The 23,720-nt window shown below is 48.4% G+C and overlaps 1 protein-coding gene across 9 annotated transcripts in view; it reads left to right on the top strand.

Annotated features, from left to right (window-relative positions):
• Positions 1 to 23,720, top strand: part of PRKAG2 (protein kinase AMP-activated non-catalytic subunit gamma 2) — a 252,372-nt gene that overhangs the window by 157,708 nt on the left and 70,944 nt on the right. For 8 of the 9 annotated variants that reach the window (XM_032394363.1, XM_032394368.1, XM_032394364.1 and 5 more), the window contains one exon: positions 3,298 to 3,515. In XM_032394363.1, coding sequence (XP_032250254.1) covers positions 3,298 to 3,515 — 218 coding nt within the window. Of the gene's footprint in view, positions 1 to 3,297; positions 3,516 to 23,720 lie in introns of those variants that run through there. The other variant, XM_032394374.1, reaches the window with a different exon arrangement.

Consider the following 23,720-nt stretch of genomic DNA (forward strand, 5'->3'; position numbering starts at 1 on the left):
GCAGCTGGGATCAGGGCAAGAGGCGGGAGGCGCGTCTATACGGTGTCAGCCAGCCTCTTGGCTCAAAAGCTGAACAGGGGCTGAAGAAAGTAATTTTCTGAGTTGCCAAGGCATCCACACGATATGAAAGTTGTAAAATAGGAAAGGGTGGACGATGACAGTTGTCCCTTCCCTCCCTTCCTGTCTCCAGCAGTGCCTCCGCATCCTTCCCGAGATACTCTGGGCACGTGCAGACGGGCCGAATATTCGTATGTACGCTCTTATCCCCCTTTCTGAGACTGTGAGTGGGGTCATTCTGTGCAGACGGCTCTGGGGGTTGCCTTTTCACTGCCCGCTAGGTCTCAGAGGTACGAAGGAGGCGGCAGCCCGTCGCGCCCGTCAGGGAGCCGTGGCTGTCTGCGTGGACGTGCCGTCGCCGTGTTCACAGACTGTGGACTGTGGACTGTGAGGAGAGGACGTGCCTTCCTGCCGACGAGCATCTGCATCTGCAGTCTCTGCTGTTAAAAGCACCACTGTAGGGCGCCTGGGTGGCTCAGTTGGTTAAGTGACTGCCTTCGGCTCAGGTCATGATCCTGGAGTCCCCGGATCGAGTCCTGCATCGGGCTTCCTGCTCTGCAGGGAGTCTGCTTCTCCCTCTGACCCTCCCCCCTCTCATGTGCTCTCTCTCTCCTCTCATCCTCTCTCTCAAATAAATAAATAAAATCTTTAAAAAAAAAAAAAAAAAGCACCACTGTAACGAATGGCCCCACGCGCTCGCCTTCAGCAACCGCGCAACTGCGTCTACGGAAGGAAATCCCACAGCAGACTGTCGGGTCAAGGAGCATTGCCTTTGCAGTTTTGGTAGATGTTGCCAGAATGCCTCCACGGAGGCATTTTTGTCCCGGCTTCTGAAAACAGCTCTGGGGCTGTGGTTGGAGCCAGAGTCCGAGCTGGGTCTGGGAGTAGAGTCACAGGCGAGATGGGGGGGCGGTTTGGATTGTGCCCTGTGTTTGGACAGACGCGGGCGCGTCCGCACTGAGGGCGGCCCCTCCGTAACATGGACAGCCAGGCCCCCACAGGGGCTTCGCCCAAGGGGCTCTCACAGGCTGTTAGAACGTGGTTGGTGGCACAAGCTTTGAGTCCAAATGCCCCCCATCCCTCTCTGTTTCACCCGTCTGTCGGGTCTCTAGTACTCGCCCCTGGAAGCACCCAGGGGGCGTCTGTGTCCGGTGGTTGGGGCGAGTGTTGGGAGCACAGAACGTAAATTCCCTGTTAGCCTGTGACGTGAGAACTAGCCTGTTCCGGGCTGCTCTGTGAGGAACGAGGCTAGTGGGCCAGCTGAGGACTCTCGCTGGAAGAACCATGGAAGGACGAGCCACCACCCCTGGGGGCGTGAGGCCCACAGGGTGCTGGGCTCCACAGAGTAGCACACGAGCTTCCCTCTTCTGCCCCCCAGCAGAGCCCTCTGAAAGGCCCAGGCACTCCCCCTCTGAGCCTTGGCGGGCATCCCCATTCCTCACCGCTCTGTGGGCACCCCTGGGGAGCATCGAAGCCGTGACACTAGAGAAGGGCCCAGACTTGGGCCAAGCAGCTCCTCTATCACCCTGCCTGCTGGGCCACCCCTCCCCCAACAGCTGGAAACCACCAGATCTCCTGCTTTTAATCCTCCCTCTCCTTCCTCCCCCACCCCCAAGCCCCACCTCAAAACGGGCTTTGCTTCTCAAGACCTTTTGGGGAAAACTTTTATTTCTAAAAGAATTGGGGGCTTTCCTTTTGAAGGCCTTTGGTATCTTAAGTTTTGAGACCCACAAAACCATGGGTGATCAAGTGTTCTATCTCCTGCTTTCACCTAGACCTGCTTCCCAGAGGGATGGCACTTGGGATGGCTTCATGGGAAAGGGTGTTCCCTAGAAGATGACCCTCCTCCTTTGATTGGTTCCTTCCGAAATTCCCACCAGGGAAATATGTACCCTGAACACTCTCTGGGCACGGGGACGGAGAGAAGATGCCCACAAAGCTTGAGCCTCACACCCTTCCGTGCTCCCTTCTCTCGCCTTGCCTGTTGGGTGGTGAGGATCTTCCAGGCACTCTCCCCCCACCAGGGCAGCACTGGCTGTTGTGGGGACCCAAAAGGCCAACCCAGAACCCCTGCCCCAAAGACAGATGGGGGATTTTGTTGGGGACGGGAAACTTACATACTTTCGCATTTGGTTTCAGTGTTAAATAGCGTGTTGTGACCTCATGTGGGTGAGATGTGCTCATGAGTCCAGGGTAGAGGGGTCACAGGGCTGGAGAGTCAGAAGAAAGGGGTTGGTTGAATTGATTCCCGAGGAATAGGAGGTTCCTCCGGGGAGCAAAGATGGAAGCAGAGAAGGGAACACACATGTGTACAGAGACTGTGGACTGTGAGGAGAGGGCTCTGGAATTCGGGACGGAGCAGCCCTGCAAAGGAGGTCCAGGCTTACAGCTCTGCAGCCTGACGCGTCTTTGTCTGGGTCAGAAGCGGCGAGTGGCAAAGAGGTAGCCCTTGGTACTGACATCTTTGCTTTGACTCCCATGGTTTAAAAATTTTAAGTATCAAATTTAAAATAAAAAGTTTACTGAGTTATCCAGAAATGTGAGTCACCAGACCCGAATCCAGATTCTGCTTCTCTTGGAAAACAAATCCAGCCACTGGACTCTATGAGTTTTCTAGAGCTGCCATAACAAAGTACCTCACACTGGGTGGCATAAAACAACGGAAGTTTCTTCTCCCGGTTAAGAGGCTAGAGGTCTGAAACCAAGGTGTCAGCCGGGCCGTCCTCCCCCTGACACCCTGGAAAGCGTCCTTCCTCACCGCTGGCTTCCGATGGTCACCGGCTGCACTTGGCGCTCCTTGGCCCGTAGATGTACCACTTCGGTCTCTGGCTCCCAGTGACATGGCTTCTCCTCTGAGTGCGCGTCTAGGTTTCCATGTCTTCTCTTATATGGACACTGGTCTCGTTGGGTTAAGAGCCAAGCTGACTCCAGTGTGACCTCATTTTAACTTGATGACATCTGCAAAGACCCTATTCCCAAATCTTCACAGGTGCCGGGGGTTAAGACTTCAACACAGCTATTTGGGGGATGCAACGCAGAAATAAATAAATAAATAAATAAATAAATAAATAAATAAATAAATAAGTAAGTAAGTAAGTAAAAACTTGTCCCCAACATTCAGGATTTAATAATGCCAATTCTTGCCGTTTGAGATTTTTGGTACCAAGAAACAGAAGCGCATTCTCGGCCTTCCTCTGCCTCAGTCAGACTTCTAACAGCGCTCTGTGGTCTCCCCCGCAGCTTCGGGCCTCTCTTCCTCTCCGTCCACACCCACCCAGGTGGCCAAGCAGCACACCTTTCCTCTCGAATCCTACAAGCACGAGCCTGAGCGACTGGAAAATCGCATCTACGCCTCGTCTTCCCCTCCGGACACAGGCCAGAGGTACTGCCCATCCTCCTTCCAGAGCGTGGCCAGGCCTCCAGCAGCGTCGCCGACATACTATGCTTCCCCCAGAACCGTAAGTCTGGCCTCGTCCTGTGGGCCGGGCCTCCAGGCATCGGGAGGGGGGCGCTGAAGCCGAGGCTGTGCACCCCTGACGTGTTGGGTGTATTTTATCATGAGTCCCGGGCTGAGAAAGAAACGCAGAGCGCGCAGCAGGCAAATGGCAACAAAACAGAAAGTGGTAACGCCCGGAACCTGACCAGAAAGTGTGTGTTGCCTCAGCCTCTTTTAAGTAGTCAGTCATAAAAAGCTTTATTTGAATTTATCTAGATTGGGAGCCTAGAGAAAGAAGTGATAGGCGAAGCAAAAAAAAAAAAAAAAAGGTTGTTTTTTTATTTGTTTTGGTTTTTTTAATTTAATTTTATTATGTTATGTTAGTCACCATGCAAGGTTTTTTTAAATTGAAGTTTTATTTTGGAGTTTTAAGATTTCGTTTGTGCTCAGAAGCATTCTTGCAAAGATGCGGCTCTTGGAGGGCAGTGGTGTGGCGAGCCGGGCGTCTGAGCCCCCGCAGAGGCTGAGGGTCAGTGAGTGCGGATGGAGGAAGGCGGCTGAGCAACGGGACCCATGAGCTCTGCAGCGGCACAGTGGGCCTGAAGCGTGGAGACGCTCTCCATCCCTGCCTGGTTCCGACGAGGAACGTGGGTCCTCAGTGTTCTCCCTGTGCCCAGCGAGGCCATAAGAACCGTGTCCCTGAAGTCCGTCTATGTGGATGGGACTGTGGGGTCTGGTGGCTGTAGTGGTCCCCTGGGGTTGCTGGAACTAAGTGGCATGAACTGGGGGGCTTAAAAGAACCAGAAGCTATTGCCTTGTCGCTCCGGAGGCTGGAGGTCTGAAGTCCTGGTTTGGGCAGGACCATGCTCCCTGCAAAGTGTCTGGGGGGTGGGGAGGAGCCTTCCCTGGTTCTTCCAGCTTCTGGGAGCCCCGGCTGTTCCTTGGCTTGTGGCAGCATCACACTGATCTCCGCTTCTGTCCTCACGATGTCCTCTTCTTACAAGGACACCACTCATGTTGGAGTAGGGCCCACCTTGTCTTCACTTGATCACATCCACAGTGTGTGTTTCCAAACAAGGTCACGTTCACAGGCATCAGAGCCTATCCCCTCACCGTGGCTTTCTGGGGACACTGTCCAACCATAGGCGTTGTTACCTTTGGAGAGAAAGAAGGTGTGTTTGTCATGCGGAGAACATGCCATCGCTATTCTCCTTGTTCATTCAGCGATTGCTTTATGAGATGTAGGCTCACAGAGCGTTGTTTGAGGTGCTGAGGGATCAAATGCAAGGTGTCGTTTCTGCCTTCTAGGGCTTCCCGTCTTACTGGGAGCAGAGTAACACTCAGATGAAAGAGTTAGGTCAAAGCGGAAAGGAGGTTGGGGGGGTGGAGAGTCCGCTCTAGAGGAGGTGGGGAAGGGAAACGTGTGGTCTGATAAGGCCTGCGAAGGCCCCAGTGCAGCCCAGTAAGCTGGGCCTTGCATAAGTGGTGGGCCTTGACTGAGGGGAGAGGTGAAGGGAAAGCCTTCCAGAGAAGAAAAGTCGCCACGACTTGGGTGGGAATGAGGGGGACGTGCAGCATGGAGAAGGAGCGGGCTGTGGGCCATGTCTGAGGGTCAGGAACGTAGCAGCAGACCAGGAGGTAGACTGGAGACAGGAAGACCCAGAAGCAGAGGAACAGTCCAGATGAGGAGCAGGACAGGGCTTGGCCCCGGAGAGCTATGGGCCTTGGAGGAAGGTCATCCACGTTCTTGGGTGGGAATGAGAGAAGATCTAGAAAGGCTCTCCTGGGCACTTCACAAAGAAACTTGGTTATAGAGATAATGGAACAAAAAGAGAATCCAAAAAGGGAACCGTGAGGCAACCCAGATTGTCAAAAGCAGGAAGCCATTACTCCTCTGGGGCTAGAGGGGCAATGAGAGGTGGTGGGGTTACCAGAGCCCATCGATGGGAGTAGAACCTGGTGTGTCCGCCCGGTAGGAGCTGGAGCCACAGAAGAGAAGCAGCCCCTGGCCAGAGGTGCCCTTTGGGGCAGAGGGATAGAAATCCTGCAGCCTTGTGCCAAACCGACCCCGAAGCCTGTGGGCGAGGCGATCTGGTACGGAAGGAGCCTGTGGGGGCCGGGAGCAGAGGAGAGGACCGAAGAGGGAGGTGACCAGCAGATAAAGGAGATATAAAAGTCTCAAGATATTGGCTTCTTCTCATTATTTATTAGTGATAGTTGATAGAATAATGCCATTTAGGAGGAGACACCGATTTGAAGAGAAAACAGTTATTTGGGGTTTAGATCATTGGAAGTTATGCTGACAGACACAAGGCTTGTCCATGATTGCAGAAGTTTGCTGCTGGCCTTTCCCAGTTTAAATAAAAGAGAATCCAGAGAGTGCTTTTGGTCCAGTGTCAGCTTTTTTCCTCTGACAATAATGACTGGGAAGTGGTGTTCTTAGCTGTTTAAACCTCACACAACTCAGAAGCCCATGGCTGAGGCCAACAAGCCGGAGTCCTTCCGGGATTTCTGAGGCGGTTCTGGGGCCAGAGTGGAAGTATCCTCAGCTATATCCCACACTCAGTGATGGATATGCCATGTGCCTGGTCAGGGCCTGTGATCCCACACACACGGCTGACAGTGAGTGTGACATTTCAGTGACATTTCAGCAACCATCCACATGTCCCTAGGGGAGGATCAAGATGTGGTCATTCTGTACAACGGGATCTTACTCAGCCTTAAAAAGGAAGGACATCCTGATACCTGCTACAACATGGATGATCCTTGGGGACATTATGCTGAGTGAAATAAGCTAGTCATACAAGGACAAATCCTGTGTGATTCCACGTGTCTGAGGTTTCCAGAGGAGTCAGATTCATAGACACAGAAAATAGAAGGGTGGGCGCCAGAGGCTGGACGGGGAAGACTGGAGAGTCGTTGTTCAGTGGGGAAGAGTTTCAGTTTGGGGAGATGGAAAAGTTCTGTAGACGATGGGGGTCATGATGGCACAACAGTGTGAATGTACTCAATACCACTGAATCATACTTTTAAAAGTGGTTAAAATGGCAGATTTTATATTACGTATATTTTACTACAATTTTTTGAAAAAGTGATCCAGGCAAGACTACAATGTTTATATAGTTTGAGCTTCAGAAAATCTGGGTGATCACCAGAGGCTCCCCACTACGTTATGCAATGATACATTTCAAAATCGGAAGACAATGTCCCCACTGGCCCCCTGACATTAGACAGGCTTGCTCCCATTGGACAGCTTTTTTTCTTTTTATTTAAAAGATTTTATTTATTTATCTGACAGAGAGATAGAGAGAGAGCACAAGTAGGCAGAGTGGCAGGGAGAGGGAGAAGCAGGCTCTCCGCGGAGCAGGGAGCCCGATGCAGGGCTCGATCCCAGGACCCTGGGATCATGACCCGAGCTGAAGGCAGACACCCAACTGACTGAGCCACCCAGGCGCCCCCCATTGGTCAGCTTTATCACCGGAGGCGTCCCCGGGGGCCCCTGTCATGGCCTCTGCAGCCATTATTGAGCTGGGTCTGTCCTGCTTTGCAGCAGGGCTGGTGGTCATTTCAAGTTTCTACAAAGTGCACTTCTTTATCACTGGACTATGTTGATTGTCTTAAGTTCCTTAAAAGCTTGGCTGATTTCATAAATTTGGCTACCAGCATAATCTTCATTGGAGAAATGTGATTGCTTAAAGACTTCTGTCAGCCTGAAAATATTTAGATATAATTTGTCTCTGCCCTTTGGAACAAAAAGACGCTTTCTGTAAACATTGACCCCAAAGATCACTTTTATAAAATATGTTCCCATGAGTCTTATCCTAAAATTGGAATGGGGATAAGGGTAATTAGTTTGTCTTTGGTAGAAAGTACTCATTTTATCATTTATTTACTCAGCAAAGACTTACTAAGCAACTTCTGTGTGTCATAAACTGTGCTCAGAAAGGGCAAGTGGGTGACAAACGTATGAGGAAGAGACATGTTTGTCCTTTTCACTACTGGATTAAGGGCGCATTATGCATGGGAGGGCTTCAAGAAATAGCTAATAACTAGTTGAACAAAGGAGGGAGATTTGTCTCTTTGGGGGATGCAGGCAGGTAAATAATTACAACAGAGTTTGATGGAACCTGGGTTATTATGATGGGAGGAAACACCCAGTCCAGTCTGAGTGCATGGAAGAGCCAATCCCAGAGGAAGGAAGTGGACTTTTTTTCAGCAGAGAGCAATAATCAGCTTTGCATTTTTGGATGCTCTGTTCTGGATGGATATGGAAACAAGACTGGATTTGAGTAAGACAGGAGCTCAGACGGGACACAGTGTGAAATTATCTGGGCCTGGTGGTAGCTGACAGTGGAACAGAGTGGACCAATGTTAAGAAGTTAAGAACTATTTAAGAGGTTGAAATGAAAGGAATCTGGAATGCAGTGATTGATGGGTTGAGGGGGAAAGAGAAGAATCAAGGATGATTCTAGAAGTTTTGCCTTAGGAAACTAGATGAATGGTAGTTGCAGTTGCTGGGATAGGGAACAGGGGAGGAAGAGGAGCAGGCTATGGATGTGTGCGTGCATGCATGCATGTGAGCAGGTGTGTGTGTGTGTTCAGGTGGTGGTAGTATAATAAGGTGCCCATGGAACGTTCAAGAGGAGGTATCCAAAGGGCAGTTGGAGATGTGCATCTGGAGCTAGAAATTAAGATTGAAAATCATCAGGATATGAATGGTAATTTATGCCCTGGTTGTAGATGAAATAATCTAGAAAAATACATGGTAGGTGAGAAGAGAGCCAGAAAAACGTGGACATTTCAGGCACAAACAAAGGAAAAGGATTCTGGATTGCCTTGAGATTAGGCAGAAAAGCAGGCAAACACAGTATCATGGAAACAAAAGGAATGTGTTTCACTGTGTCTCACGCATTCGGAGGGAATGACCAGTGACGTCAAATGCAGTCGAGTGGCCTGCAATGTAAGGACTGAAGTCGGCCCCAATGACATTGGCAGGAATACTATGGTCACGTGCAGAAGCCATGGAATGTGGGCTGAATGGTGAAGAGTGAAGAAGTGGAGATCTCTAGTGTAGATCGCTCGAGAATCCTGACTTTGAAGGGGAGGAGATGGGGCTGTCGCTGTTAGAATGGAGGTGATGGTTTTTTCCTATAACTGGGAATAGGTTTAAATACTAATCGGGACACGGTTAGTAGGAAGGAAGCAGTAAAAGACCAAAGGGAAAGGGCGAGCCTTACGTTCTGCTCTTGTCAAGGAAACGGGTAGGATTTCTTGCGTGGTGGCAGGTGTTTGTCTTGGGCCAGTGGAAGAATCAGCTTCTGTTGCACTGAAGACTTGACGTGAAGGTATTCGAGGCATCACTGCTTTTCCGGTTCCCTTTCCACAACACTCATTCCCCCACTCCTCCCCTTTTTCTTCCAGGAATTTCACCCTTGACCTACGTCTTGGGTCAGAGTCCCTAGAAGCAGAGTCTGAGATGGGGTTTGGGCTGCAAGTTTGTCAGTTGACTACGGAGTGCTCAGAATAAACCTGTAGGTGCAAGGGGAGGAAAGAAGGAAGGCGAGTATGTGGTAGCCTCAGCCTGATGACAGGAGAGCTCTGGAGCATAAACTGTGCCAGAATTTGCCCTGCCTGGAGGCAAGGAGGCTGGCCTTTTTACCCTCACACCAAGCAGCCGTTAGTTTTGTGATGCCCCAGGTGGAGGGAAATGCACCTGCAGCTGGGATCATCTGAGGACAATCCTGGAAGCAGTTTGCAGGTCTGAGCCATCAGCAGCGGCCCCTGAGCCCGTGACAGGGAACGCAGGGCATCAGCTGAGGCCTGGTCTCTCGTCTTCTCTTGCCTGGTTGGTTCCTGTATCGTCCCCGTTCTTCTATTGCCACATAACAAACCTCCCCAAAACTTAAGACAGCAACCGTTTCTTTAGCTCACAATCCTGCAGGCTGTCAATTCGGGTTGGGCATTCTTCTTGTCCTGGCCGTGCTTACTCACACGTCTGTGGTCACTTACAAGGTTACTTGGCGGCTGGTCGGCCCCGAGCGGCCTCAGCTGGAATGTCTCACCTCTGTTCCGTGTGGTCTCTCCTCCCCCAGCAGAGGCTGTCCCAGACTTGTTCTTGTGACAGTGGCACGATTCCAGGAGGCAAGTCTTCCTGAGGCCTAGGCTCAGAACTGGTACCCTAACTCCTACCTGAGGTAGAATCTGTTTCCTCTCCCCTTGAAGCTGGGTTGGGTTTTTTCCTTGCTTCGGCCAACAGAAAGAAGCAGACAAAGTCCCACTGCAGAGAGCCTGGATACAGGAAGAGGTGAAGAGTGTGGGCCAATTTTCAGATCTCCCACACGCCTTATCACTTGATTTTAACAGCCGGGCCTGTCATGGAACACAACATACTGGAGTCGAGAGGTTCATTTATCTCTGTGTGAGGAGTCTAATTTAGATGGTTAACTCTTTTGAGAGTAATTCCCTGAAAAGGACGCTGCTGCAGTTTGTGCTCCCGGAGAAGCAGATTCTAGCCAGAGACTAGTGTGCAGGGTGTTCATTACGAAGCGTTCTGAGGATCAATGCCTGAGGGAGAAAGGAAGGAGGGAGGCAGGTCTGAGGGAGAAGCTGCGAGGCAGTGCTGTCTCGACCAGGTCCTCGGCAGACCCCCAGGGAGCCCTAAAACTGGGGCAGCTCCCCAGACTTGTCCCAAGTTGGGGCAAAGGAGCCAGGCCCTTCTACTGTTGCATCAACCACTCATTAGATGGCAGCTCTCCTGGAAGGGGGTTGACCGTGGCCAAGGCAACTCTCCTCAGCCAACTGCAGTGCTGGCTAATAGTTGAAGGCCATCACTTGGCAGATTCCCGATAGCTGGGGGGAAATCCTTCACTTCTGAAAGGGGATCTGAGTGGTACATCACAACCTCTAACCATGGGCTTATAGTCTCTACTTTTTTTTTTTTCAATTTATGATCCCAAAATTCTGATAGGTGAAAACAAGGGGTATCATATTTCTTCTTATGATATATTTAAAACATAACTAAACTGAAGAAAAGGGTTCAGGATAGTTGGTTGGGGATGAATGAAGAGGGTTTTATTAGGCCCAGGGCGAGAGGAACTAAAGCCCCAGCCAACACCCATCACCAACTCCCCGCCTGTGGGAGTGAGCCACCATGGACGTGAATCCTCCAGCCCCAGTCAAGTCTTCAGATGAGACTATAGCCCCAGCCAATACCAGAGATCCAGGACCACCCATCTGAACTGCTCATGAATTCCTGACCCACAGAAACCATAAGAAATAATGTATTGTTCTGCTATGGCTACTACAACAAAATGCCACAGACTAAAGGTTTTAACAGAAATTCATTTCTCGGGGCGCGTGGGTGGCTCAGTCAGTTAAGCATCTGCCTTCAGCTCAGGTCATGATCCTGGGGTCCTGGGATCAAGCCCCACGTGGGGCTCCCTGCTAAGTGGAGAGTCTGCTTCTCCCTCTCTCTCTCTGCCGCTCCTCCTGCTCATGCTCTCTCTCTCTCATAAATAATTAAGAAAATATTTTTAAAAAAAAGAAAAAATTCATTTCTCACAGTTCTGGAGGCCAGAAGTCCAGGATCAGGGTGTTGACAGGATCTGGAGGCCTCCTCTGCTGCAGATGCCACCTTCCTGCTGTGTCCTTATGTGGTCTTTCCTCTGTGCGCATGCATCCCTGGTGTCTCTTCCTCCTCTCATGAGGACACCAGTCCTATTGGGTTAGGGCCCCACCCTATGACCTCACTTAACCTTAGTTACTTCCTTAAAGGCCCCATCCCCTAATACACTCACACTGGGGGCTAAGGGCTTCAGCCTATGAATTTGGAGGTGGGGGGACACAATTCAATGCATCACAGATAATAAATTACTATTATTCTCTTAAGCCACTGAGTTTTGGGGTGATCTGTTATATATCAAAAGATATCTAGTACCTGCTTTATCATGTATCTGGGGAGATATTAAACTCAGAAGTTTGGGGTTCGTTTTAAAAATTGATTGTCTTGCCACTGAGCCAGTCTTTAAGATCCCTGGTTTTCCTAGTATGAATATTTGGAAGGAAGTCACCAACCAGTCTTTCAAGATTGTTATTTGGAATAATTAACCTTTTTTCTTTTTTAAGATAGGAAAGCACTCTAAAAATCTAAAAATATTTAAAATCACTTGACCTTAAGGAATAGATAAGATTTTAGAGGCTCTATTTTGTTCTTTTATTCCCATCTACCATTTTAAATATCAAATTACAACCTAATAAGATCTTGGTGTTAAGACCATCTGCCCAGAAATGGCAAACTAACAGTTCCATAGTCCATTACTCACAACAGATTAGATATTTTAAAAATAGTTTGGGAAAGATTCACATTGGGTCGAGGAGTAAGGAGCGCCAGCGAGAGCTGATTCATAACGGGATTGGTTATCACGAGAGTTGTTGCTTACACAAGTGTTGCCAGCGTGTTGAAGAGGCAGGCAGGGAATATCTACTCTCCCGGCTGTCAAAAGAAGGTATTATAATTGGCATCCTTCCTGAGTCCCTGCACTGGTAGGATCATGACTTCATGAGCAGAGAGAAGGCAGAGCCCAAATAAGAGAGATGTGCTTGGCTGAGCACTTGGCCTGTTTTTTCTGAGCACTGGCCTGGGTCTGTGGGATTCTTATTTATTCTGTTCCCCAAGGTAGCTGAGCTCCAGGAAAGGATGTTGAATCTTTTTACCTCAATTTTTCTTTAATTTGACAAATGGCCTACCTCTGTCACCTCCCCAGGGACCCATGCGGGAAATGACTCGTTCAATGGTGGTTTCCTAAGATGCCATCATTTGCCTGACAGCAGGCTAGGTACTGAGTGCTCAGGGACAGTTGAGAGCATTTCTGCCACAAGAGTCTCAGCAGGAGCAGGTCCCATGGAGCTGGGATCCAGGGCTAAAGCAGCTGAGGGGTGCCTCCACCTCTTCCCTCACGGACCACAACCTAACAGATGCGGGATATGCACTTGGCATCACTGTGATCACGGGGGCACAAATGTAAATTTCCCAGAGTGAGTTATTTGGCTGTCTCGGTTGATAGAGCCAACCCTTCTGTTGGTCAAATGTGCCATCATGACAGCAGGCACTTCAGGATTCATCTTGAACTTTTCCACCCAAAACAACGCTGGACAAGGGAATGGTTAAAATATTGGGGTCCCGTGGAGTTGGGATGCTCACTGGAGTTTCTCAGGATGATCTATAGATAAGGCCTCTGCTGGGAGGAGGACTACGTGGCAGTTCGCTTTTTCCTTCCCTTGGGCCGGCATTGTCAAGGACGCCACCTAACTGTGCAACAGGCCTTGACTAAATGTATCTCTTGTTGAAGAAACCATCTTGATCATGGCTGTCTATAAGCTCAGGGCAGAAGCCAGCCTTCCGGGGGCCACTAGGTGAGTGCACGGTGACAAAGGGTAGATGGAAACAGCTTTGTCATGAAGTTTGGAGTAAAGAGGAGCCATGAGTGAGGGCCAGGGCTGGCGGGGAGCCAGAGGGTATTCCTCTCAAAGATGGGCCTGGCCTGAGCATGTGAACGTGCTGATGGAGGGAGGTAAAGGTTCCCGAACCTCCCACCCTCTCTACCCACTCCTCTGTCCTCCAAAGATGCAGGCTTTACGTGAGGATCAAAGGAGAGCGTGTGTGTAGGCTTCTCGAAGCTCCGTTGCTAGCAAACACTGAAGTCGAGTCTTGAACCAAGGGAACGGGGCTCCAAAGCCCATGTTCGTGGTGTGACTTCCTACGGCCTCTAGAGAAGTCCAGGCTTCTCGGCCCACCCGTTGCACGCGGACACAGCGTCTTACCGCACATACGCCTGGTTCAGGGGCTGGCCCCGGGGCCAAAGCTGGCCCGTCATCTCTTTCCGTAATTCAAGTTTTCTTAATACACAGCCATGCCCATTCGTTAATGCCTCGTCTCTGGCTGCTTTCACGGGGAAGCAGAGGTGAGTACTTGCAACAGAGACCAGATGGCCTGCAAAATGCACAATATTTATCATTGCCGAGCAGAGGCAGAGGGAGAGAGAGAATCTCTCAAGCAGACTCCACACTGAGCACGGAGCCCGACGTGGGGCTCCATCTCCCAACCCTGAGATCGTGACCTGAGCCGAAACCAAGAGCCGGACACTTCACTGACTGAGCCGCCCAGGCGCCCCCACAGCCATGTATTTTAATAGAAGGATTGTTCCAGGGACAGGCTAGAGGCCAGAGGAAGCCTCCAGAAGACTAAGCAAGCAGACCCATAAAGAAAGGACAACGGTAGTCCAGTGAGACACAACAAAGGGCTGAATTAAGGCCACAGGAGTGAAGACATAGAGGAAGGGGTTAATTATGAAGGCATGTAGCAGATAAAATCGGCTGGCCTGGGTAAGACCCAGGGACATGGCATGTGGGAGGAGGGCTCGAGGTGACTCTCCAGTTTCTGGCATGAAATGTTGGATGACAGCGTCCTTAAACTGGGAGGGGAAGTAGATCTTGGGATGAAAGTTAACTCCGTTTGTGCCACACATTCTTTGATTCCAGGGGCCTGGATATGTAAGCCTGGGGCAGAGAAGCAGATGTTCAAAAATGATTCTTTGTCCCTTTTACGGGCCATGCATTAAATCAAAGAAATCAAGACTCTGAACACCTTTACCTTTATAGCTGCTGATGCAGCGGAGAAAGCAAGCAGAATTTTATTCTTTTTTTTTTTTTAAGATTTTATTTATTTATTTGACAGAGAGAGAGAGACAGCAAGAGAGGGAACACAAGCAGGGGGAGTGGGAGAGGGAGAAGCAGGCTTCCCGCTGAGCAGGGAGCCCGATGCGGGGCTTGATCCCATGATGCTGGGATCATGACCCAAGCCGAAGGCAGACGCTTAACGACTGAGCCACCCAGGCGCCCCCAGAACTTCATTCTAATGAGGGACACTTTTCACCAATACAGCTGTATGAAAATGCATTTGGGGGGCTGAACGTTAGATGGTGGAAAAATTACTGTACCTGCTCATGCAGTCTAGACGGGCTTGTCTTGATTTGCATTTAGATGGGAATTCCTTCAGCTCAGAACCAGGATTGTCCTCTAACCCACCGCACTCAGAAAAGCATTAACTTGGGCTGGTGAAGTGTTGTTGGTACAACAGCGACACAGACCCTAACACCAGTATTAATAGTGTTGCTTAATGACTCCATAGAAATGAGCCACTGGAATGGTGGAAAAGTTTAGAACAAGCCTCCTCCGACAGGTGTCTGAGACTGCAGTGTGTAACCTGTTAATGAGTGACTACCCAAACTCCCCAGCAGTGCTCCACCCGCTTCAGGAGGCGGTGTGTTGTCTTCCTGCTATTTCTGAGGCTGAGCACAGAACCCTAGGGCACCATCGGGTGGAGTCCTGAGTACGAAGGACATCTGCACATCATGAGCATGGTTAGAGGCGGTTCAGGAACAACTCTCTAAGGAACTACACAGAGTAAATTCCAGGATGATCTCTACGCCTCGGCTGACGAGTTCCTCTTCTCGCATTGTATCAAAAGCAGATTAAAAACCCATTGCCTATCATGTGTTCATCTGCAAATTGGAAAGGCTATTCAATTACCTTCGGTTAGTCTGATTATGCTGTTCCATTGGCCGTCTTTGCATTTAATTTTTAAAATTAGGTACATCTGGAGAAGTCTTTTATTATCTCTTTTTAAAATAGCATTCCTGGGCGCCTGGGTGGGTCAGTCCATTGAACATCTGCCTTCGGCTCAGGTCATGATCCTGGGGTCCTGGGATCAAGCCCCGCATCGGGCTCCTTGGTCAGCGGGGAGTCTGCTTCTCCCTCTGCCTGCCGTGCTCTCTCTCTCTGTGTCAAATAAATAAAATCTTAAAAAAAAAATAGCATCCCTCTGGGATGAGGGAGTCCTGGAGATTGGTGGCAGCACAACCATGTGCGTGTACTTAACACGACTGACCCGTGCGCTTAAAAATGGTCAAGAAGGCAAATTTTATGTTATTTTACCACAATTCGAAAATTTTTAAATAATAACATTCCCCTGCTTATAAAAAGAAAAGCATAAAGGGAAGAAAAACTTTGCACACGGTTCTGCCATGCCGAGACAGATGAACTGTGCTGGGGCATGTTTTGCTTGCCCTTCGCTGTGCGCTCGTACACACAGCCGTAGCCGTGGACACATGTCAGACTTAAGCCTGAGCACTCCGCTGATGTGGTCATCAGGCCCCTGTCTTCAGTTTACAGAGTCTGGCTGTCAGGAGGATGTCATTTTTAAAGGTCTCATTTTCATAAAATTTGGTGGTCACACCATATTAAATATTACTTTATACTATTCAAATTATGAAGCAGACCGCTGGGTCTAACCCAGTAAACGATAAATATTACATGTAGCCTGGAGAGCACGTTTAACATACCCGAAGCCCTTGGGGCGCCTGGGTGGCTCAGTCGTTAAGCGTCTGCCTTCAGCTCAGGTCATGATCCCAGGGTCCTGGGATCGAGTCCCACATCGGGCTCTCTGCTCAGCAGGGAGCCTGCTTCTCCCTCTCCCTCTGCTGCTCCCCCTGCTTGTGCTCTCTCTCTCTTTCTCTCTCTGTCAAATAAGTAAATAAAATAAAATCTTAAAAAAGAAAAGAAAAAAAGAAAGTTACAAAAAAAAAAACCCCACAAACAAACATACCCAAAGCCGTCAGAGATTGTAGTGATATTTGGATAAAAGATAGTACAATCTCCGGCGCCTGGGCGGCTCAGTTGGTTAAGCGACTGCCTTCGGCTCAGGTCATGATCCTGGAATCCCTGGATCGAGTCCCGCATCGGGCTCCCTGCTCGGCAGAGAGTCTGCTGCTCCCTCTGACCCTAACCCCTCTCATGTGCTCTCTCTCATTCTCTCTCTCTCAAATAAATAAATAAAATCTTAAAAAAAAAAAAAAAGATAGTACAATCTCATGAGACTTATTCACTAGCAGTCAGATTCTTTAAAAAAAAAAACCTAGTATACAACACTTGGGTACCGGGAGGCCGCAGGGGTTCCAGAGCTGTTTGCCTGCCGGTCGGGGACTCAGCTGCCGCTTTGAGGAGTCAGGTGAGCAGGTGAATGAAAGGAACACGTTTTCCCATTCTTAAGATCTGTCCTTGGGGCGCCTGGGTGGCTCAGTCGGTTAAGCGTCTGCCTTCGGCTCAGGTCATGATCCCGGGGTCCTGGGATCGAGCCCCGCATCAGGCTCACTGCTCCGCGGGAAGCCTGCTTCTCCCTCTCCTTCTACTGCTTCCCCCTGCTTGTGCTCTCTCACTCTCTCTGTCAAATAAATAAAATCTTAAAAAAAAAAAAAAAAAAAAGATCTGTCCTTGTTCGTGGACTTGATTCTGGCCTTTCACTTTTATCACGTCTGGCAATTGAGGATTGGTTTGGGGGAAGGATCCCCAAATACAAATTTACGTGCTCACTACCCGTATTTGAAGATGCTAGAATTGGGATGTAAAATCAATATAGTTTATTCTTTTCCAGAATGTAAGAATGATTGCAGAAATAATTTTCCACTAGTGGAAAAAATATACTTATTCATTCGGGATTTTCCCTCGTGTACCCCCCCCAGGGGGCTGTATATAGCACTGCATGCTGAAATAACGACAGAATTTCTCTTCAAAATAGAGACCTGGTGTTAGTGGTTCAAGAAAGAGTCTGGGCCACTCTCCCGCTTCCCCTGCTTGTGTTCCCTCTCTCGCTATGTCTCTCTCTGTCAAATAAATAAAATCTTTAAAAAAAAAAAAGAAAGAGTCTGCGATCCTTCCTGCTCTCGGGACACGTGTCCATAGATGGGGCTGTGTTATCGCTCTGCCTACCCACTTACTGAATCTGACAAATGGGCAATTAAAGAAAACATCTATTTCCCACTGGGCATAAACTGTAGACTGCATTTGACTTATGCATTAGGTTCGCATGCGTCTGCGGCGACTGGGCAAGGGCCCCTCATGTTAAGGTATCTGTGTGATATGACAGGAAAAGCCATAAAGTCAACATAAAAACTCATCCATTACCTGTTTATAAGATGGTAAAAGCAAGTATAGAGGGCCTGTAGCTCCGAGGACTTAGAGCATCTCCAGCATTTAGTTCGTTGGCCTGACTTACATGGAGGGAGGTGTACCTACTCCCCTCAACAAAGCAAAGTCATTTTTTAATTTTTCTGAGAACTAGGAGGCAGAAACTGAAGTAGAACACGGAATACGTTGCCTAGATAAAACAAACACAAGTAATAAAAGAAGGTCTATTCAAAACAAAAAATATAAAGAGACTGTTTTTTAAATAAGCCACCGAGACCAAATGGGAGAAGATCGAGTTGTATTTACAAATATATTCCGTTGAATAGTTAAGTGCATAGAATAAGGTCAAATTTTATTTCCGTTCCAACAGCACTGCAACAGGTTAGTTTGGATTGTGGTTGATTGCTGCGTCACCAGATTTCCCCCAGCGCTTAGAGAATCAAGCAGGATCTTCATGCACCTCAGTATGGCACCAGAAATTCTGTAACCATCAGTAATACCTCATTCTCTTCTCCAGTTTGAATTACATTCTGAATTGACTCAGAAGACCATCAGATCCTGTGCCTTATTTCCAGTTTGGTCCTTAACACAAATGCACAGCAGTTGAAATAATATAAACCAGCTCCTTAGTCATCTACACCAGAAATAACCTTGGTGGAATGATTATAACACACTGTTCTAGATGCTTCGTGATACTCATTGTAGGTTAGTTAAAATCATCTTATAACATGTTCCTCATTTGTGGGTTTGGGATAATCCTGTTTCATAGTGTTTCTGCATGTGTTCTTAGCCCAGTATTCAATTAGATAAGGCGCATTTGGTGGCAAATAATTTATGAAGTGTCGTTTTCAGGGACACTTGGGTAGCTCAGTTGGTTAAGCGTCTGCCTTCAGCTCAGGTCATGATCCCACAGTCCTGGGATCGAGCCCCGTGTCGGGCTCCCTGCTCAGCAGGTAGCCTGCTTCTCCCTCTCCCTCTGCTGCTCCCCCTGCTTGTGTTCTCTCTCTTTCTTTCTCTCTCTGTCTCTGACAAATAAATAAATAAAATCTTTTTTTTTTTTAAGTGTCATTTTTCAGTCTTAAAATGATCTTCAGTGGATTTGGAGAACGCATAGGATGACAATAGGTGCTCTGGGATCTGTGGAACAAATTTACCCACCGTTCTTTGAATATAATATCGTTTATTATTCCTTCTTTAAAACAATAAGCATTCGGCGCATTGATTTCTTACACCCAGTGCAAGTTCTTTGACTTCCCATCCTCACAACACAATACAGTCACTCTCTCCTGCCTGGTTTGCAGATTATGAAATTAGGGGTGCAGTCAAAACCCACTTGTGGATGCCTGTTAGGAGCCAGGCATACGCTATCCCGGCCAGATCTCTGCTAGCTCTGCAAAGGAGGCGTTTTCATCTCTATTGTGCAGGTTAAGAATCAAGATGTAGAAAAATTAAGTAATCTGCTCGAGACTTTGCCACTCATAACTAGTAGAGACATGGTGCACACGGACACCTACCTTTGAGACCCAGTACCGAACAGCAGTCCCCACACTAAGAGCAGCGATCATTCATTGGCAACCAGCCAGAGGGGAGAACCCCACATTGGCACGCGCCTCGGAGAGGGATGTGCTGGACCCCCAGCCAGCGTGTGGCAGAGCCGGGACTTGCAACCGGGACCGCTGCAGGCCTTACGAAGGGCATGAGCTTTGAGGTCAAATACACCTTATTCCCATCCACACAACTTGCTTTCTTCATTTTTTTCTATGCTTTGGGCACCTGTTTCGACTTTGACATCCGTCTTAGAAGTCTTACCTGAAAGAAGTAACACCTGATGAATAATACCCTTTTGAGATTTTTGCCCATACTTGGCTTCTGAATTCTGTGATGTTACTTGCATTAAAACACTCGCCCGATGCAACCAGGTCACCTCCCCTTCCTTTTTTATCTTTGTTTTCTTTTTTTTAAGTAGGCTCCACACCCAACATGGGGCTTGAACTCATGACCCTGAGATCAAGAGTCTCCTGCTCTACACACTGAGCCAGCCAGGTGCCCCAAGTCACCTCCCCTTCCTAAGGCAGGAAACTACAATGAAAGAGAAGGCTGATGCTGGCTTGATTCACACGTGCTCTCCAAGACATGGCGTCCCCTTCCTCAGATCCTTAGTCATGGATCCCAGCTTTCAAAGATTTATGCTTGGCCGAGTATATTGCTGGACTGAGATCCTTGCCTGTGAACTAAGCTGTGGTTTTTTGCACGGTCGGGAGGCGTATCTGGTACTGTCATCTGTTTTAAACTTTTAGTTATTTCCAGTTTTTCTTGACTCATCAGACAATGCGTGTATTTCTCCGTGTCCGTGATACATAAGGATGTGCTTAACATTTTTTTTAGCTTATCCTCAAAAGTGAAGCCCAATATGGTGCTACTCGGGCTTTTGGATGAGACTGAGTCTTCAGTCATCAGAGTTTATCCACTGATAAAATCCCAGGATTTAAAAAGCATATCACCCTTGGCCATATTGTTGTTAATCAGATTTATAAAACTGGATTTGTCTGTCACCATAATCACAGAGAACTAGCTGGCTGGATTTTCGCCAAATTTGGACAGTATGTTCGAGATGGTGTGACTTGAAGTTGAGGCTATGTGGGCGCATGATGGTAATGTCTTGAGCTCTGGCTAATGCTGGTGTAAGTGCTTTATGTTAGTTAACTCACATATCCCTCACGGCCCCACAAGGTAGGTCCTGTGGGACCGCTGTCGTACAGATGGGGACACCGAGGCACAGTCAGCTCCGTGGGCATGTGGCCTATGCAGTTGCCCTGTGCTTACGAGGGCCCCTTCCTGCTTTAAAGCTCTATCTATTGTCATCTTGAAATTCTTCATTTTTGAGCAAGGGGCCCGTGTTTTCATTTTGCTCTAGGCCTGGCAAGTGGGGCAGCCGGTGCTAGGGATCCATAGCACGTTCGCGTGAGAGAACCAGGATTAGGCCCAGGTGGTCTGCTCCAGAGCCTGCACTCCTTACCCATGCTGACCTGCCTCTCAGAGAGTAAGTTCTAGTCCAAGAGGGGCCACCTTGCTATGATGCCTGTGGATTTCTCCTCCAGAGAGCTACTTTGCACACACTCTGTTCAAGGTGATGATGGTTTGGGTGCAGCTGTGGGAGAGGTCACTGACAACGGCTCATGACCCCAAGGAGGCATCAGCTAGGCTCTAATGTGTCCTTTTAAAGGAGAACCCGGGGAGAGTGATGCCTGGCGGCATGCTCTTGGGCCTGGTGCCTCCCAAACAGTGGCACAAGGCTGCCCGGAGACCAGCACTCTAATTTCTCTTACTTTGGCCCCTTTACAAGTATAAGACTGTTGCTGTTCTTATGAATGCCCATGGAAACTACACAGAAGGAGAAGAATAAAAATATAATTACTGGTTCACCTATTTTCTAAGTAATACTGATAATTCGGGTGACTCTCCTCAGGTGAAATTTGGGAATAATTTCATTTTCATGAGTGAATTCACAATAGCAGGACCAGACCTGGAGCTTCTGGATGCTTCTCCTCCTCCTCCTCCCCTGCTTGTCTGCATCTCCTGCCTCAGGCACGCTCGCAGATGTCAGACCAAGGACGAAGTTTGGGGGAAAAATGGCAAGTCTCAGCAACCTGCCTCTTCACACTCCAGATACCTCAAGTGGATCGCTCTTCCTTCTACTCTGAATAATTGTTCTGCTTTGGAAATCTAAACTGCTGCACGCCTCCTGAGCCTCCTTGCCGCCCTGTTCTCCTGGCCGCTCCCGAGCCTGTGTTGCCTCGTTTGCAAAGAGCCCTCACTACCAACCCAACAGCAGACACCCAGACACTGTGACCAGTTGCTGGTGTCGGTTCCAGGAAGGAGAGGGGAGGGAGGTCTCGAGTTGCTAAGGATCATGAAGCTTTTTTTTTTTTTTTTTTTTTAAGATTTATTTATTTACTTGGGGGGTGGGAGGGACAGAGGCAGAGAATCTTTCAAGCAGATTCCCTGCTGAGCGAGGAGCCAGACACGGGGCTCGATCCCATAACCCATGAGATCATGACCTGAGCCGAAACCAAGAGTCAGACGCCCAACCAACTGAGCCACCCAGGCGCCCTGATCATGTTAAGCTTTTTAAAAATAAATCTTGTAATTGATTGTTTAAAAAAAACAAAAACAAAAAAACAACCCTTAACACTATTTAGGGCCACTCCAGGAATACAGTGCGAATTTTCAAGTTGCATTCTTTTCAGGAGAGTCTAAAACTGCAGAGAATATTGAGACTAAGCCACAGATTTTAAAAGCCAAGCAATAAAAAGGTGCCGGCTAAGGCCTTCGATAAACAAGCAGGTAAACTCAAGAAGCTTTGGAGTGATATTTATAGCCACACTGTGTGGCTTTTGTGATCTTGTCAACATTGCTTTATTGGCTTTCTTTTGCTTCCATAAAGACTTCATTGCTATATTTAAAGGCTTCTTTTTTTTTTTTAAAGATTTTATTTATTTATTTGACAGAGAGAGACACAGCGAGAGAGGGAACACAAGCAGGGGGAGTGGGAGAGGGAGAAGCAGGCTTCCCGCTGAGCAGGGAGCCTGATGCGGGGCTCGATCCCAGGACTCTGGGATCATGACCTGAGCCGAAGGCAGACGCTTAACGACTGAGCCACCCAGGCGCCCCATTTAAAGGCTTCTTTTGATGAATGCCTCTATTTTTAATTATTGCTCTTCTTGAAAAACTCACTTTCAAATGAAATGGGAGCGTGGGGACTCTGGCTCGAAGGCACTGGTTATCTCTGAAGATGAGGCTGCCAGTTTGTTTGAAAGTTAATACACAGAAATCCCAGATACTTGCCCTCACAAGAAGAGTACTTGCTCATGGAAGATGGGTTCCAAAAAGAGATTAAGTAAAAGCCTCTAGGTGGACTAATGGGCCCTCCTGCATCCCTGCTTGGCTTCCAGAATGTTGGCAGCAGGGTTTTTCTCATGTGCACCCAGCCACGCAGAGAAGGAGGATTTCTCTTTAGAGAAAAGATCTGCAGACCCTGAAACTTTCAGCTTGCCACTTCCATTTCACTATGGAGAAGCCCGCCCGTCTCTGACTCCCATCCGCACGTACAGACCTCCTAATTTCTGCCCTAATTTCTGCTCTAGCTTCTTAGGGTCTTCCTATTAAATATGCAGCCAAAGAAAACCAGGCATTTGAGGAAACTATTATGAAAGACAGAGACAAATGCAAACAGAAAAAAAGAAAGTCTGAAAAAGCAAAAAAGGGAGCAAAGGATACTGCAGCCATGACGTAAGAGCAGGAGGCTCTAAAGATTGAAAAGGGGTATTCCAAGACCAAGAGTTCTGGGAAAGTAAAACTATGCAACCAAATACACATATATATCTATACACACATGCACTGGAAGATAAAATTGAGGGGCACCTGGGTGACTCAGTCAGTTAAGTGTCTGCCTTCAGCTCAGGTCATGATCCAAGGGTCCTGGGATCAAGCCCCACATCCAGCTCCCTGCTCAGTGGGGAGTCTGCCTCTCCCTCTGCCCCTCCCCCTACTTGTGCACTTTTTCTCTCTCCATCGAATAAATACATAAAATCTTTTAAAAAATAAAAAGAAGATAAAATTGAGCATATCTCCTGGAAAGTAAACCCAAAAGGCAAAGACAGAAATTGATTTAAAGAAGGAAGAAAGGAAGAAGGAAGGAGGAAGGAAGGAAGCTAAGTAGGAAGGAAGGCGGGAGGGAGGAAGGAAGAATGGGAGGGCATGTGGGCATCAGTCCAGGAGGCTCAGCCTCTTGATCCTACGAGTCCAGAGAGGAAGAACAAGGAAGACAGGAGAAGAATCAGGAGAGCAAGTGAAGGGCATGAGTTCCCAGACTGATGCCCAGCACAAAACAAAAAGAAAGGGGAGAAAAAAAAACAGGAAAAAGAAAAAAGACCTACACCAAGACACAGCATCATGAAATTTCAAACCAGCAGGGCTAAAGAAATGAGTTAAAGCTTCCAGAGAGGAGGCGGAAACAGAGTTTACTTAAAAGGAGGGAGAGACTGGAAATCAGAACGGAGTCAGACTTCAGAACAGCAGAAGCTAAAAGGCCACGAACGGGGCAGGCTTTCAAAATGGAGGGCAGATGATTTCAAAGTTGGGGCTTTGGCAGGATGTGAAATTGAGAGCCATTCTCAGACCTGCAAGGTCTCAAATAAATCACCCCCAT

Source organism: Phoca vitulina, unplaced genomic scaffold (genome assembly GCF_004348235.1).
Source record: "Phoca vitulina isolate PV1807 unplaced genomic scaffold, GSC_HSeal_1.0 scaffold80, whole genome shotgun sequence".
NCBI lineage: Eukaryota > Metazoa > Chordata > Mammalia > Carnivora > Phocidae > Phoca > Phoca vitulina.